This window comes from Abramis brama, assembly GCF_963993115.1.
Source record: "Abramis brama genome assembly, chromosome: 2".
NCBI lineage: Eukaryota > Metazoa > Chordata > Actinopteri > Cypriniformes > Leuciscidae > Abramis > Abramis brama.
This window is the reverse complement of record NC_139964.1, coordinates 2,701,668-2,720,364: the sequence shown is the minus strand read 5'-3', so window position 1 is coordinate 2,720,364 and position 18,697 is coordinate 2,701,668. Positions and strand designations below refer to the sequence as shown.

At 37.8% G+C, this 18,697-nt stretch overlaps 1 protein-coding gene across 2 annotated transcripts in view; it reads left to right on the top strand.

The window, feature by feature from the left end:
- Positions 1–18,697, top strand: part of rdh8b (retinol dehydrogenase 8b) — a 39,045-nt gene that overhangs the window by 10,490 nt on the left and 9,858 nt on the right. Inside the window, exon 6 of one of the 2 annotated variants that reach the window (XM_084106021.1) lies at positions 418–2,249. The exons of the other annotated variant lie outside the window; for it this stretch is intronic. Within the exon in view, the coding sequence (XP_083962147.1) occupies positions 418–645 (228 nt within the window). The 3' untranslated portion in view covers positions 646–2,249. Of the gene's footprint in view, positions 1–417; positions 2,250–18,697 lie in introns of those variants that run through there. 2 annotated transcript variants of the gene reach the window in all.

Genomic DNA, 18,697 nt, shown 5'->3' with positions numbered 1-18,697 from the left:
TTGTTTCTGATGCCGCAATACATCATACTTTAATGAAATCATGAAACATACTCTACCTTGTCTGTTGACATCGTTCATTCCAAAGCCGGTGCTGGATAAACAGCGAGCGTGCGTGCGACAGTAGGCAACGGTAGGCTAAATTATTTACGACAGCGGTAATGGACAATTCCGCTTCCAACCTGTAGGGCGACTGCAGAGGAAAAGTTCCTTGGTGTTGCTTTAAAGCAGCAAATGATGGAAAAAAAAGTGTACACTTAGATTAAACAGAACATTGTCGTCAACTATAAGTTATTGTTACAGTTATGATATAGTTATTGTTCTTGGTGTGAAATTTAATACAAGGACAATGCTGTCACATGAGCTCTCTTTAATGAGGTGCTGAAGATTTAAAGGAACTCACTCTCTCTGTTTCTGAAGGTCACTAAGAAGGTGATCGAGTCGCCTCGTCCTCCGTTCCGTAACCTGACGAATCCTCTTTACACTCCGATCGTGGCGCTGAAGTATGCAGACGACACAGGCAGCCTGTCTGTTCACACCTTCTATCACATGCTGTATAACCTGGGAGGAGTTATGAATGTTAGCGTGAGCTTAATGAAGTGCCTGAGCTGTGGATGCATACGGAAACGAACCATCTCACCAATCTAACGTACCTGTGTGTGAACACTGTACTTCTCTTTACAGTTGGGTTTGTTTCTGGACTGTCTCTGGATATTTTAACCAGACTACACCTACACAAAAATACACTCTCTCTAACTCAAGCACACTTAAACAGATGATGTGTTTTTAACTCTGAAATCTTTATTTTTGTCTTTATACAGATTAAAGTCTAGACAAGTATTGGTTCATTATAACCTAAACCTAAGTAACTCACATAAGCTGTTAAGATTTCATTTTATAGTTTAAGATAGTTTATAAAGCACTAATTCAGTGTATATTTTTGAGGAGATGAAACAGAGCAGATCTTGCGAGAATCACGACTTGCTTTACGGCAAATTTTTACAGCAAACTTATTAATCTGTTTTTTTTTTTTTTAAGAATTAGAACTAGGGATGTGCCTGAAGCCAAATACCTTATTCGGGAAGACACGGATAATGGCTTGAAAACAAATAACGAATTCCACTAGGAAAAATACTGGGCAGACACATTCACTCCTCGTGTTTGCTGGATGCAGGGTATCATAGCACAATATTATGCATTAACCTCTAAAATACACTTTGCTATAAGAGTGTGTATAAAGTGAGTGGGTGTAAACTCTATATAAAATGAGCATGATCGGATATCAAATAGCAACGTTGCTGTCTCCGTATGACTCTCACAAATCAGAGCTTTGTCAAAAGTAATATCAACTAAAATATTAAAACGTACACATTTTCTACATTTGTTTTAAACCTTGTATTTTGAGTGAATGAGTGTAAACTCTATGAATGAAATGACCTGAACTCGGGTCACCTGAAGCGCAAGTGCATATTGAAACACAGCCTATGAGGCTATCGGCTCTCTGACAATTAAAAGATATATTAAGAAATGTAAAAATTATAATAAAATAAAAATATATTTTATGAGGTGTACAAGGATGAGGTGTACAAAACTATGAAGGGAACAGAACTACATTTAAAACTAGCTTCTCATGTAATTTCACATACTTTCAGACAAACCCCCACCCACGTCTGTTTTTATCTAAATACAGATAGAAATCAAATCATTTTTAGATTGGTACAGATATTAGCACACCCCTATTCAGAAAAGTGTGGCTAAGTTCCTCTGGATGGCAATGAATATTAAAAATGAAATCATAGTGTAATTACAGTATGTGAAAGTGTCATGTTCCAATAAAGACTTGATGAGTGTGTGCATGTAGATGTAAAAGAGGATTTACAAGTGTGTGTTTGCCCATGTTGTTATTGGAGACAGAGACACTGAGGAATCAGGAGAAACCATGAGAAAACATTATAAGCACCCCGGGCATGGAATAATTTGCACAAAAATCTAAAACTAGACAAATTTGTGTCTATTGGTGAATGTAAATGTATTATAAAGAGAGTGGTAATGGAGGCTTGTGATTTTTTTTGTCGAGAGGATACTATGTTCTAATATTTCTGTTCTATTGTGTAGGCTACTTGTTGTATTTCAAAATGTTATCTTACTGTATGGCTGCTACCTTGGCCAGGTCTCTCATGCAAAAGAGATTTTAATCTCAATGAGACTTACTGGTAAAATGAAGGTAAATAAATAATAACAATAATATGATAATACGAGATGACTTAGAGGACTACGACTACTGATCTTATCATGAGGTGTGACGTGTGACAGTAGCCTAGAAATCTAGATGCACCCTAGCAGCAGCAAAATGTATTTTGCAGCCAGGGTAGTCTAGCAACTCTCTATAGACCTTCTAGCTGCAAAAACCTAAATTGGGTCAGGCCAATCACGTCGTGTATAGAGTAGGCGGGGCGGGCTTAACAAACTAACGACAGAGTTGCGACGGTTTGTTGAAAACAAAGAATGGCGGCTGCTGGCCGGAATCGGCTTTGGCCGCGACTCTGGAGGACTTGGAGTTAAGTTTTTCTTTGAGAAAAGAGCAAAGAACGGCACTTAAGTCATTCTTAAAAAAAGGAAGATGTGTTCGTAGTTTTGCCGGCCAGATATGGCAAAAGTTGAATCTATCAACTAACGTTAGCTCCGCTGTTGGGAAAACGCTCTGGTTGGCTGAAGCGCTATCCTATTGCGTGCAGAGGGTTTTTGAAAGACAGCCGTTTATCCCGCCCCTCGGATTGAGCCGTGTCTATGGTGAGTTGCCAGACCTAACATCTTGATGTAGGTCTGGCTTGCCAGGCTAGTGTGACAGTTCAGTGGTCTCTGAAACAGCGTCTTCTCATTGATTAAGTTTAAGCAGTCTCTATTACATGATTACCTACAGGACTTAAATTTATCCAGAACTTACAACCCCAAATCAGAAAAAGTTGGGACACTGTACAAATTGTGAGTAAAAAAGGAATGGAATAATTTACAAATCTCATAAATTTATATTTTATTCACAATAGAATATAAATAACATGTCAAATGTTGAAAGTGAGACATTTTGAAATGTCATGCCAAATATTGGCTCATTTTGGATTTCATGAGAGCTACACATTCCAAAAAAGTTGGGACAGGTAGCAATAAGAGGCCGGAAAAGTTAAATAAGGAACAGCTGGAGGACCAATTTGCAACTTATTAGGTCAATTGGCAACATGATTGGGTATAAAAAGAGCCTCTCAGAGTGGCAGTGTCTCTCAGAAGTCAAGATGGGCAGAGGATCACCAATTCCCCCAATGCTGCGGCGAAAAATAGTGGAGCAATATCAGAAAGGAGTTTCTCAGAGAAAAATTGCAAAGAGTTTGAAGTTATCATCATCTACAGTGCATAATATCATCCAAAGATTCAGAGAATCTGGAACAATCTCTGTGCGTAAGGGTCAAGGCCGAAAAACCATACTGGATGCCTGTGACCTTCGGGTCCTTAGACGGCACTGCATCACATACAGGAATGCTACTGTAATGGAAATCACAACATGGGCTCAGGAATACTTCCAGAAAACATTGTCGGTGAACACAATCCACCGTGCCATTCGCCGTTGCCAGCTAAAACTCTATAGGTCAAAGAAGAAGCCATATCTAAATAGGATCCAGAAGCGCAGGCATTTTCTCTGGGCCAAGGCTCATTTAAAATGGACTGTGGCAAAGTGGAAAACTGTTCTGTGGTCAGACGAATCAAAATTTGAAGTTCTTTTTGGAAAACTGGGACACCATGTCATCCGGACTAAAGAGGACAAGGCCAACCCAAGTTGTTATCAGCGCTCAGTTCAGAAGCCTGCATCTCTGATGGTATGGGGTTGCATGAGTGCATGTGGCATGGGCAGCTTACACATCTGGAAAGGCACCATCAGTGCTGAAAGGTATATCCAAGTTCTAGAACAACATATGCTCCCATCCAGATGTCGTCTCTTTCAGGGAAGACCTTGCATTTTCCAACATGACAATGCCAGACCATATACTGCATCAATTACAATATCATGGCTGCGTAGAAGAAGGATCCGGGTACTGAAATGGCCAGCCTGCAGTCCAGATCTTTCACCCATAGAAACATTTGGTGCATCATAAAGAGGAAGATGCGGCAAATAAGACCTAAGACAGTTGAGCAACTAGAAGCCTGTATTAGACAAGAATGGGACAACATTCCTATTCCTAAACTTGAGCAACTTGTCTCCTCAGTCCCCAGACGTTTGCGGACTGTTATAAAAAGAAGAGGGGATGCCACACAGTGGTAAACATGGCCTTGTCCCAACTTTTTTGAGATGTGTTGATGCCATGACATTTAAAATCAACTTATTTTTCCCTTAAAATGATACATTTTCTCAGTTTAAACATTTGATATGTCATCTATGTTGTATTCTGAATAAAATATTGAAATTTGAAACTTCCACATTGCATTCTGTTTTTATTCACAATTTGTACAGTGTCCCAACTTTTTCTGATTTGGGGTTGTATTTCACGTGACAAACAATGTTTCGAAGTTAACTTATCATTCTGCGTCACCCGGACTGAATTCTCCTCTTGTGTTCTCTTGTTTCTATAGACAATTAAAGGTGAAATAACCATTTAAAAATTGTCTAAGATACAAAGATATTTTAATCATATCCAATTAAAAGTCATATCCAAATATACGGACCTGTATCAGGAAACAAATCCATTTGATAAGTCGATTGTGCGCTCGCTCAGTGAAGTTTATCTGGTAACACTTTAGAATACTGTATCTTACTTACTGCATAACTTATAAGGAATTATTGAAGTACTAATAGGTAATTCTTCATTAACTACTTCTTCACTATTGTTAACTACTAAGGAAGTTGTGTTAACTAATCAGTATGTAATATAATTGTATTGTTGTGTTAAGTAACAGTTAGTTAATCAATAACTAATGAATTCTGTCATACCTCCCTATGAGCTATTATTAGTTATCTACTAATTAAGGTTCAAGAAAAATAACTAAGAAGTAACTAACATACAATGCCGATATGGTGCATTTCTTCAGCAAAATAAAGGTTTGTGTACGTTTTATTGAATCTATAAAATCATTACTGTGCTGTAAATCATGTTATTTTATGCAAGGCAACATACAAGGACACAATGTCAGTTAGCTAGCTAACGAGTCTGTCTTTTTTGCGTGATGGAAACGCCTGATTCCTTGCATAAAACAAATGTTTTTATTTCTAAAGATCCTAAAACATCAGATGTTAAAATATGTTCTTAGAGCTGTGCACTGTTTGTTTATGGGCAGGTTATGGAGTCAGTAACAGCATATTTTGGCTATGAGTGAAACGCAGGGCGGCGGTCTGGTAATTCTTTATTAATTACTAATGAGTTCCCTATATTTTCACTTTAGAATACGGTTTCAGGTTCTAAGTAATTCCTGAAGAATGATCTAATAATTCTTTATTAATTACTAATAAGTTCCCTATATTTTCACTTTAGAATACGGTTTCAGGTTAAAAGTAGCCTAATTCCTGGATAATTATTTTATAGTTCTTTATTAATTACTAATGGGTTCCCTATATTTTCACTTTAGAATACTGTATCAGGTTCTAAGTAATTCCTGAAGAATTATCTAATAATTCTTTATTAATTACTAATAAGTTCCCTATATTTTCACTTTAGAATACGGTTTCAGGTTAAAAGTAGCCTAATTCCTGGATAATTATTTGATAGTTCTTGATTAATTACTAATCAGGTTATAAGTAATTCCTGCAGAATTATTTGACAATTATTTATGAATTACTAATAAGCTACCTTTCAGTTTCCCTCAGTCTTTGCCTCAAATACATGAATTTACTCAATGGCATATGCTGAGGAAAACAGACACACACAGTACTTTACAGGTATATAAAATATAAAAAACTAATCTGAGGTAATTTGTTAAAATTGCATTTTCATAATACTACTTCTATTAATAACATTAGTAAATAAGGAAGGTCACAACTCAGTGTAGTTTGTATGACTGTTCATTAGTTACTTCTTAATTATTATTCTTGAACCTTAATTAGTAGATAATTAATAGTAGTTCTTCAGGCAGTATGACAGAGTTAATTAGTTATTGATTAACTAACTGATACTTAACACAATCATACAATTATTTTACATACTGATTAGTTAACACATCTTCCTTAGTAGTTAACAGTAGTGAATAACTAGTTAATGAAGAATTACATATTAGTTCTTCAATAATTCCTTATAAGTTATGCAGTAAGTAAGATACAGTATTCTAAAGTGTTACCGTTTATCTCAGTAATCGGCACATTACCAGCGTCTTATTTTATTATTTATTTATTCGTCTACGCCTAAATGCGATGACATCACTGTCATATGTTTGTATAACTTGATGAAAGTCAGTTGTTGTGAAGTAAAAGCAAAGACCGTGTGGTAAATTACCTCAGAAAAGCTCCTGTCAGACTCCGTTTGCGCGCACTCCGTGATTGACGTTTAAAGTCCACATGAAATCAAAATTGACCATATTTACTTTGTTTGCCTAAATTGATCGTTTTGTGGTGAACAATTCATCCATGTCAATCCACACAAATTTTTTGGCTTCGTAATCTTTAATCAAAATCTGAAAATGCCCCTCCCCTCTGCATTGGAGGACCTTCCCTGATGACGTAGGTTTGAGGACTTGGGTTGGGAAACGCTTAACCACTCCCCTCAAACCGTTAGTCTGTTATGAGCGAGAGATGGAGAGGAGGAGCGCTAGAGTAAAACCCTGCCCTCTGTTCAATATTCCCTTTCACTGGGAAATACGTCACAACACTGGAGAAAAGTCGTTTGCAACTTCCGGTTCACGCGGACTTTAACGGTTTCTGCTCGAGGGGGAATATCTCTTCCATTCACACAATATTATAATTAATATTATATTGTGAATATTTCAATATGGAAGTGAATTATTTATACTATTTTTAAGCTTTGTCTTTTCTAAGCGTTGCTTGGTTGTATTTTTACATTAGTTAAAGGGCATTTTTAAATATAAAAACCGGGACTTTAATATAACTGCAACCTATTGTATGACTGTGCACTTTACATAGGCGATCGATCTCTTTCTGCTGAATCTATGTTACTGTTCAGAAGAATCACTTTGTTAAGTAGGATCTTACGGGATTCCTTGAGGAATGTCATTCAGATGATGGACATTCCATGAACATCCCTGTAGGATTTTTTTTTGTCAGACCTGCTTTTATTAGGCATAAAGCAAGTAAAATCTCCTATATTTAACAGCGCTTTATACAACAGAGATTGTTTCAAAGCAGCTTCAGTATTAAACATGTGTAACAGAATAAATGATGCAAACTTCATCAAATATTTAATCAAATAAGTTAATGTAGCAAGACAATAGCGTCATTATCCCAGCAAACACGAACGTTCCCATAACAATTCCATATGGTTCCCGTTTGGTTATTTTTTGGGGAAACTTTCTCTATTGGTTTATTTTTTTGTAACCTAAAGAGAACATACCCAGAATGTTCCCTGCATGTTGTTTTTATTTTTAGATTTCTACCAGGATGGTAGGCCGATAAGATACAGAGATTTATTGTAATGCTGAAATCTGTAATTTATTCATAAACATAAACTATATTTTGCAGAATTACATGTCTGAAGTTTAATGCAGTTTTTAATAAATGAGCTTGGTCAAAACACATTATGATTTGCAGATAGCTAAAAATACTAAGCCAAGGTTAAGCATAGTGTGAAAAGAATATGTGGGATCTTCCTTTACTGCCCGCCTCTGATCTGCACGAGCACTCGTGCAATTTAAAAAATAAATTATTAATTCAGTCATTTAGTTTTACTGACTGACTAACATTTGTTTATGCACTCAAATAAATAAATTGTTGAATGAACGTGATTTAATCATAGAACCCATTATGCATCTAATCAAATCAAGTAAACTTGGACTACTTTGAATATTTTATATGAACACAATATACATTTGTAGATTCAACATGATTGTAATATGTCAATGTAACTTCTTTGCAACTAATTGAATCAAAATGTTTGTATTGTGTTAGCCTAATCAAATTTATTTTTATCCACTCAATGTCGGTAAAGCACTTCAATTCAACAAAATTCTGCCTTGTTACATAAACCAGTTAATGTCTTGTTTTGGTAGTTTAATGAATATCTATCTTGTTGTTTTCAATTACATTTGTTTTAGATGACAGCACTAAGAAGCATGACATTACCAAAATTTAGTAATCTACTAAAAAAAGTACAGAAAACATGCAAACAATTTAAAATGCACCAGTCAAGTTTAAACTGCTTTCTTCACTTTAAGTCTCCTATCCATTTGAGTGTTTGCAACAGAATGTATAAGAGACATTTAGCTAACAAAATCTTGGCTATTGAGAAAACTGATCCCCAAGCAACGCTTGTAGGACTTTAATGCTCTTTTGTTCGTAAAACTTAAAAACCATGGCCTGATACAGAATTTTTTTTAAATTTGTAAATAAGCATGAATGAACATGAATTTAACAAAAACAATTGTCACAATTTGAGCTGTAAAACAATATAGTAAAAATATATTCTGATGCAATACTAAAATTTTTATATATATATATATATATATATATATATATATATATATATATATATATATATATATATATATATATATATATATATATATATATATATATATATATATATATATATATACACCTTACAGCAGCTTGCTGTGATATCACAAGAAAATTATTTTGATAATTATAAATTACCAGTTGCTTCACATCTGAAAAATTAAGCCATTTTAACACGATCCTTTTTGGGAATTTGTAAGTTAAACCTTGGCCTGACACAATTTTTTTTTAACATTTCAACAAACATGAATGAACATGAATTTATAACATAAAAACAAACATTTGTGAGTGTAACAATTTTATGAGCTGTAAAATAATAATAATAATAAAAAAGAGATAGTCTGATGCAATACTATAAAAAAAAAAAAAACCAAACAAACAAAAAAAAAAAACACTTGCAGCAACTTGCTGTGATATTGCATGGAAATTTTGATAATTATAAATTCCCGGTGTAGATATAATGCTTCACATCTGAAAATAAACAACATAATACTGTGCATCAGTGACTGCTCCACTCCCAGAAAATATTTGTAAGTGTGTAACAACTGCTTTAGCCAGTTGTCCCTTTGGTAAAACACTGTTTTAGTCTCAGTCCATTTAAAAGCTCAATTACTCCAGCACCATAGACAGTTGCCTATAAAAGTGCTTCTATCCAACTGAAAATGTGCATCTTCCTGAAGTACACCAGTCTTGTTCAAGCTCACATGCTCCAGTAGCTTTGTTTGGAGGAACTGTGCCAAAAATAAGTTGTCCATATACATAAACTCCAAGTGCATTTTGTTTGACTTAAAAGTCTTGTTCAAGGTTACTTGCTCCAGAAGCTTGTTTTAGAGAAATTGTGCCATTAATAACAGTTGTCCACATATCTATGCAACACCAGAACTGCAGAACTCCAAAAGTGCTTTCTGATTGACTTTTCTGTCTTTTTCAAGCTCACTTACTCCAAAAGCTTGTTTTTGAGGAACTGTGCCTTGGATGACAACATCTGTCCATTTAGATTTAGAAAGATCTTTTGCAAGACTTCAAAAGTGCATTTGAGCTCTGGTGGGTAGCTCAGGTTCAAACAGTATATCAGTCCAAATAACAGAGCACAAGCCTGTGCAATGCTATTCAAGTCATTGAGAACTTCCACACCTTCAATTAGGACACCAATGTCTGCTGGGTCATCGTCAGGCAGCGCTCCCTCCTTCAGTATGACATACACTCCCATCACAGTTTGCTCCATGGTACTTTGTAACTCAAAGTCTGAATCCTGTGGGATGAAATACATGAAAGATCACAAACAAAAATATTTATTACAAGAATTGCACACTTATACACTCACTGCAAAGTAGACATCAATCCAATACAGGAGCTCTGCTGTGAATTCTACATCTACAAAGTTATATTCAGTGGGCCTTTGAATGGGCCTTTGAAACTGTATTTTCTCATCAACTCACCAAATATGCCTTCACCAGTTTTTCAGGGTCTTCATTCAAGTAGGTGCACAGAGACTTGATGACACAGGCTCTTCGGGTATGTATAGTATCATCCTGTGGGGTGGGACAAGATTTATTCAAACTTCAGTGGTGGCACAGCTAAAGAGTACTGTTTGGGAAGAAAATGCCAAACTGCATCCGTCTTTCCATCTGCATTGAGAATGACTATTAAAGCCATTTATCAATACAAACCTTGGAGATGGCATCCATGATCTGTGTGATTTTCTTTCCTGCTTGCCCGCCTTTTCTACTGAAGATCTCCATCAATCGTGATGAGTACCGGTCAAGCTCAGCAAAGAATGTAGAAAGCAGTGGTACAGTAGAAATCCGCAAGAACTCCCTATCAATCTGAAGAAAAAAAACATTGATAATACATTTGTTAACTCTCATCATAACAGAAGGATAAAACAAAAAAAACTGTTTTAGCATCTCTATCAGCAACAAGATAGTTAAGAAGACATGTACACAGCAATCTAAATATGGCCTACTCTGTTTTTTAAATTAAAAGTATAAGAGCTGAATTTTCATTATCTTTCTGTTCTCTTAAATGTGTTTCAGTCTGTATTTGTATATATATTATGGGGCATATATAAACTGATGTGATGAGATACACACCTCTTTCACATTGAAGAGAGCTGGCCATCTGCTTTTAAAGTCTGCAACCATAGGCTCTGCTTGAATAACTTCTTGTCTTCTGTAAGAGAAAGTCTTTTCCATTTTCTCAATCACTATGTGTTCATTGTTTCTCTTTTTAATTTCTGAAAGCATTGCGATTCTCTCCTGCTCCAGACTGTCAGCAGTTTCTCCTTTTGGATGCTGTGGACAGTAATTAACTTCGGCTCATTTTGGTTTCTTCACATTCAGTGCTGCTAGACTTTTTTTGTCAGTGGCCTTGTTCTTCAGTGAATTTATCTCCACCTCAGCACATCCCAGGCCTCTTAGTTTGGTCCACAAGTTTGCCATTTTACTTCAGGCTAATCTTCCAGCCATAACAGCCATTGAAAGACCCCTGTTCTCTCAGACAAGGATGTGTTTTGACAAGAGCTTCTGCAACATCATTCAGATTATTGTCACTAGGGTAGGCTTTGAACTTAATGATTTGTTCTGCAAGTCTCTCCAAAATGTGTGATTTTAGTTTTGGTGAAGGTTTCAGAGTTGCATTTGTTTTGTAGTCAGCATTAGCCTTCTCAAGTTCAAGTTCTGCGTCATATTTGAAATGCGTGATAGTAAAAACACTTGGCCAGACCCACTGCCTTGTAGATGGAGCTGAACCTTGAGATGTAACCGGTTCGGTTTCACCCGAAGAGATGATTGAGCATTCTGTTGGGCCATGTACTTCTTGGGGGAGTTCTTGTGTTCTTGCATCATCTTCTGTTGCATTACTTTGCAAGTAGATCACTTTAAGACTTGCTTAATCTCGAAAAGACTTGTACACACTTTGACCACCACACAAGTCCTCAGTATTTTCTTTAGCTGTTTGTTCCTTTATCACTCTATCCAATATGTGACTGTGACTTAATATTTCCTGCAATAACTCTAGTATTGAAATATACTGAAATGATCTCCTCTGATGTACAGATAGAAAATACTCTGCAGGCTCTACAACTTTAAACTTTAAAATAGTTTGTAGTATTGTTTTATTTTAAAGGAGGTAGCAAGTGGTCCATACTTCCCTACAATTTGAGCCACAGGGTTAGCAACACAAACGGATTTGGCTATTTCTTCAATTACAGCTTGAGTGATATGGAGGTTATGGCTTTTGAAAATGTCTGTAAGAGTATGTTTTGTGAGTGGCGTACAAGCATCGCTTAACAAAAAATGCAGTTCTTCCAACAATTTGTCTAAAACTCTGGCAGGAATATGATATATATGTTCCAATTTCAACAATATTACAGCTACTTTCTGCTCAATTAATTTGGGCAAATTGACAACAGCAAGATCATCACTTTCTGACACTGACTCAGTACCAACTTCAGGATATGACACATCAGTAGAACATCCAGCATTTATGTCACCGGGTGAAAACCTGGCAAATCCAAAAAGATTCCTCATTGGTCCTAAATCTGGCTCTGTTGAGTGTTGGCCATAATGAGCGCCAGCTGAAGCAAATCAGCTGCACTTCATTGAAGCACGTGCTCAGGAAAAGGAGTATAAAAAAAGAGTGTTTGAGCAGTGTGGAAGCACGGGGAGGCAGCAGTGTGTGTTCTGACAGCGGCGGTGAAATAGGAAGGCTGAAGGTTTAATGCCGGATCGGAGTTCTACTGTGAGATTCCCCGAGGCATGCTCATTTAGTGAGTTTTTCTGAAGAAACCACGAACAGCAACGCAATGAAGTAAGTGAGGGGGAGTGACTGGCAGAAGTGAGAGAGGAAACCACTGCAGGATATTGAGTGACTCACCGAGGAAAAGTTAAGTGCACCCTTCATTTGATTCCCCGTTGAGAAAACCACATTGGAAGATTGACCATCACCAGTGTGCAACTCACTTTTGTTTGTGGGCAGTGTGTGTGATCTTGTTGACAGAACGAAGCGTAGTAACTGGAACAGCTGGGAGGATCGCTGATGTGTTCATGCTGATCTTCTGAAAACATTATTCCTCGAGTCATCCACCCTACAGAGAGAAGAGAAACGAGTCGATTAATCACTGTGGAGATGAAGTGAGTTTTGCAGTGTCTGAAAGAGTGAAGTGCACACGTGTGAAGATTTACAAGAGTGATTTATGCACAAGTGTGGTGAGATCAAACGACTGCGATTCCTCTGAAACTTTGATGGATGAATATTGACTTAGGACTGTGAAGATTCCTTTAAATTGATCTGTCTAAAGCTGTGTCCAGGTTCCCACTCGAGTGTACGGTGTGGAGGGAAGGAGCTTAACGCACCCCGAGTACCACACTCCACGAGCACTGTCTCTCACGTCCACGAAAGTCCAGTCTCACGAATTCTCCCAACGACGCCGCTCTGTTACGCACGGAACGAGAGCAAAGGCGGGTAAATTACCACAGTCCTGTCTCACTTGTTATTGCCTGATCCACTGTTACTGTCTGTCCCTCAGAAGAGGTGAGGAAGCTGCTGTCATTCGATCGGCTGTTCCATGAACACGTCCACAAGCCGAGTCTGAGCACCGTCACTGTCTGTCCCTCAGAAGAGGTGAGGAAGCTGCTGTCATTCGATCGGCTGTTCCATGAACACGTCCGCAAGCCGAGTCTGAGCACCGTCACTGTCTGTCCTTCAGAAGAGGTGAGGAAGCTGCTGTCATTCGATCGGCTGTTCCATGAACACGTCCACAAGCCGAGTCTGAGCACCGTTACTGTCTGTCCCTCAGAAGAGGTGAGGAAGCTGCTGTCATTCGATCGGCTGTTCCATGAACACGTCCACAAGCCGAGTCTGAGCACCGTCACTGTCTGTCCCTCAGAAGAGGTGAGGAAGCTGCTGTCATTCGATCGGCTGTTCCATGAACACGTCCGCAAGCCGAGTCTGAGCACCGTCACCGTCTGTCCCTCAGAAGAGGTGAGGAAGCTGCTGTCATTCGATCGGCTGTTCCATGAACACGTCCGCAAGCCGAGTCTGAGCACCGTCACTGTCTGTCCCTCAGAAGAGGTGAGGAAGCTGCTGTCATTCGATCGGCTGTTCTATGAACACGTCCACAAGCCGAGTCTGAGCACCGTCACTGTCTGACCCTCAGAAGAGGTGGGGAAGCTGCTGTTCATTCGATCGGCTGTCCTAAGAACATCTTCACGAGCCGAATACTTACCTGCTCTGTCCGTGGGGAAAGCTGAAGGCGAGAAGAAGCCTCTGTCCGTCCTACAAGCACATTCTGACGAGTCAAAGAAACGAGAAGAAATTACTGTCTGTCCCACAAGCACTTTTCTGACGAGTCGAAAAGACGAGAGGAAGCCATTGTCCCACCCACGAGCCAGTAGAGAGAAGGAATATATAGTAATTTGTACCTACAACTCTCCTTTGCAACACACTGCCTGCACTGCCACATACACGTCACTGAAAGAGAAAGAAAAGGAAAGTTCAGTAATCAATGATAGTTAGTTATTGTCAAGTGTTCTAAGCTGCACCGGTCCCACACTTGAAAAAGGGGATCCTGATCTCTGAGTTAAATACTGGATTCCACTCACAAGGACGAGACTTAAATATCCTTTTCTTAATTTATTGCAGAAATTCAGTAGGTGAAAAACCTTTAAAACCAAACACAACAAAGCAGTGTCAATATTTACAGCAATGCACATGAATCAAAACCAACACAAACCCACAGAATACATAATTAGTGTGGTTTCAATTTAGTAACCATTTGCACAATACTACTTTACTTACACCATTTTTACACCATGTTTTAAAAGAATCAGCTTCTCACCAAATTTGCATATTCATCTAAAATGACATTAGCTATATCCCATAATAAACATTAATAAATGAATCGATTAGGCTACATGTTCTAAGACAATGAATCTCTGGACAAACATTATCTGCAGCAAATTGAGCATACTATTATTTACAAATACATTTCTTAAAAGTGACTATTAACACTGTTATGTGTTTAAGCTCAACAATTTATACACTAACCCAATCACAGACACCAACATAATAATTGCTATAAGTCCCCAAGTTCATAACATGCACAGTTAATTGAAGCTACCAAACGTGGCTGTTAGTGCAACACATATCTCCTCTTACCGGCAGTCTCTCAGAAATCAAGACAATCCTGTGCAGTTTAAACAGTCTTTGACCCAACGATTCCACTGTGTCCACGCTACTCACAATACACCATGAAATGAGCAGCACAAACATTTTCAAACTAAGGGTGTGCGAAGCTGATTACAACCAGCTTCACCTGCCAATCGTCCCGTATAATGAGGGGCGTGACAGCGAGCCGTTTGCCGCAACGGCTCGGCAAACATTACTGTATGTGAGTGTTACGAAAAACTACTTACCATGTAATAAAGGTGAGGTTCACACCAGAAGAGCATGGGGACAGCTTTATATATTCTTTGTTTGTATAAAGAAAAGGAACAATTTCGCTGTGAAAAAAAAGTGTATAAAAGTTAATCTGCAAAACTGTAACTAATTTGCTCTAATGTGTATGCTAAGGCCAGAAAACAGAAAAACACACAACAAGCAGTATTCTCCTAATTTCAAAGACTGACTTTAAAAAATGGGCCAAAGAAAATAGGCTGCTTTTACTAAATATCAAGAGTTTTACTTATATTGATAACTATATTCCCTGAATTAAACCGTGCATACCTATTCAATCATAACTTTTACTGCAATTTGTTAGGACATTTCAAATATATGGTCGACTGCATCATAGATTTTACTTGACATTTTTTGCATAGGCCTACTGCATTCAATGAGATTGGTAAGTTAGCATTATGTGGCATTTTGGAACTCCATGTTTGAAAAGACAGAAATGATTAGTTACAAAACGTTTAAAGTAATATTTTGCTGACACACATGAACATTAGTTAATTTAGATAATAAAAACAGTCCCTCCGTTGGCACACTCAGCAAAAACTCAAAAGAGAAATAAATAAATAAATATAAAGCTCTTAACGTCAGCTAGACTGAAAAGAGCGACAAGAAGTGCATATTGTTTCAACATTAACTTCTGTTGTTTCGGATATAACGTAACCGATAGGCCAAGTTACGTACATGTACTCAGGGGTAACGTTATATCGTAAAAATGGCACATTATGTAGGTTATGTAGTTAATAGTTAGGCGTAGCTAACATTGAATTGTGACAGAAATACACCAATTGTAGCGGATATATTAATGTTAAGGTGAAACTCATATCGACGAAGACACATAATTGAACCAAACACATGTGCATGTGCTTCAAGTCTGTGAAAATAAGCCTGCTTAGAAACATCGAAAAAAAGACTTATTTTTGATCTATATGTCACGGGGACACACGGGGAAATAGGTAAATCCAAAAGCAGTATGGCAGTAGTGATTTATTTACGTATAATCCAACTCATCGTCATCCAGGCAAGGTTCAAACTCCATGTCGACACGACACGACACGACACGACACGACACGACACGACACGACACGACACGACACGACACGACACGACACGACACGACACGACACGACACGACACGACACGAGCAGAAACACAGACCTCTGACGTGTGGTGACAGTAAAACAATGACTCCATGACAAGGACTAAAACAGACAGGGTATTTATACACAGACACTAACAATGTGATAGGGAACAGCTGAGTGCAATCACGAGTGATGAGAACAGACAAAGGATTATGGGAAATGCAGTTCCAGAGTGAATGGTGACAGTATGGGGAAGAGACCTCTAGTGGACTACCGGGGAAACATAAACCAGACACTGTGACACTATAATCCAACAGTACTAATAAAAAACAGGTAAATATAAAGTACTTACCCCTCAATATCAAGGATGCAGAACGATGAGACGCACAAAAAACTTCCAGCCGCCTGGAGTGGACCCGCATGCTCCCGCGTGCTCCCGGACTTCCCGCCGCAGTGCTGAGCATGCGCAGTGGCTCGCCAGAGAGAATTGTTGATATGAAGCGCCTCAGTCTCATTGAATCAACAAGTGCTGATCTAATTCTTTTAATTATTTCTTAATTTAGTTACAAACAACAAGAATAAATCATTTAACAGAAGTAAACTCGTAAACTCAGACATATTTGTATTTTGCAAATCCAGCAAGTGGCTAGTTGACTTTTTTTAGTGTGTATCTCTTTATTGAATAATTAGTTATAATTAATATATATATACAAGTGTGAATAGTGTGATTTCAGAGAGATTTGACATGTAATTGAAGACAAGATGTTAACCGAGAAGTTCTCTTTCATCATCTCGTGTTCAAGATCCACCTATGGGCGGAAGAGCATCCGTACCAGGAGGACATATTGCCAGATCAGCCTTTGCCAGACGTGACAGTCAAATCAAATCAAATCAAATCAAGTATATTTGTATAGCGCTTTTCACAATACAGATTGTATCAAAGCAGCTTCACAGTATTAAAATAAAATAATACAACAAAGTTTGTTTCTAGTGGAATTTATTGATTGATAGAATAAAATTAAATATCCCCAAAATATCCCCAACTGAGCAAGCCAAAGGCAACAGTGGCAAGGAACCGAAAAACTCCATCAAGTGACCTAATGGTGTCCTAAAACTCATCAGGTGACCTAATGGAGAAAAAAAACCTTGGGAGAACCCAGGCTCAGTCGGGGGCCAGTTCTCCTCTGGCATTTATGAACTAGAGGCCGGATTGTAGTTTGAAACTGTGAGATTAACAATATTATATGAATGCCTGGCTGAAAAGATGCGTCTTTAATCTAGTTTTAAACTGGGAGAGTGAGTCCGAGCAACGAACAGTATCAGGAAGGCTATTCCAGAGTTTTGGAGCCAAATGTGAAAATACTCTCTCTCCTTTGGTGGATCTGGATATCCTAGGTATGACCAAAAGCCTTGAATTTATTGATCTTAAAGAGCGCGATGGATTATAGGGTGATAGAAGATCCGTTAAATAGACTGGAGCTAAGCCGTTTAGGGCTTTATAAGTCAGTAGCAATACCTTATAATTAATACGGAACTTTATAGGTAGCCAATGTAGTGATGATAAAATCGGTGTTATATGATCATATTTTCTTGATCTAGTAAGAACTCTAGCGGCTGCATTTTGGACTAACTGTAGCTTGTTTATTGAGGATGCAGGACAACCGGCTAATAAAGCATTACAGTAATCTAGTCTCGAGGTCATGAATGCATGAACTAACTTTTCTGCATCAGAAACTGATAGCATATTACGTAGCTTAGCAATGTTTCTAAGGTGGAAAAAGGCTGTTTTTGTAACATACGAAATATGATTTTCAAAAGACAGGTTACAATCGAGTATAACACCCAGGTCTTTTACTGTAGAGGATAAAGTAACAGGACATCCTACGATGTCAAAGTTGTATTGTGAGAGGTTCTGTGGGCGGTTTTTTGAACCGATAAGTATTACCTCTGTCTTGTCTGGATTTAATAAAAGAAAATTACGCGTCATCCAATCTTTTATATCTTTAACACACTCTGTCAATTTGGATAATTTAGCGTTTTCATCCGGCCGTGATGAAATATATATTTGAGTGTCATCAGCATAACAATGGAAACTAATTCCAAGTTTCCTTATAATATTTCCAAGTGGTATCATATATATTGAGAATAACAGAGGGACCAACACAGATCCCTGCGGCACTCCATAGTTTACTGGAATTATGATCGATTTTTCTCCATTTAAATAGACAAAATGGTAGCGGTCAGATAAGTATGATCTAAACCAGCTTAATGCTTGTCCTTGAACACCAGTATAATTTTGTAGTCGATCTAAGAGTATTGTATGATCTATAGTATCGAACGCAGCACTTAGATCGAGTAAAACTAGTATTGAGATGCAGCCTTGGTCAGAAGCTAAGAGTAAATCATTTGTGATTTTAACGAGCGCAGTTTCAGTGCTATGATGCGGTCTGAATCCTGACTGAAACTTTTCATAGATATCATTTTCTTGCAAGAAAGAGCCCAGTTGAGT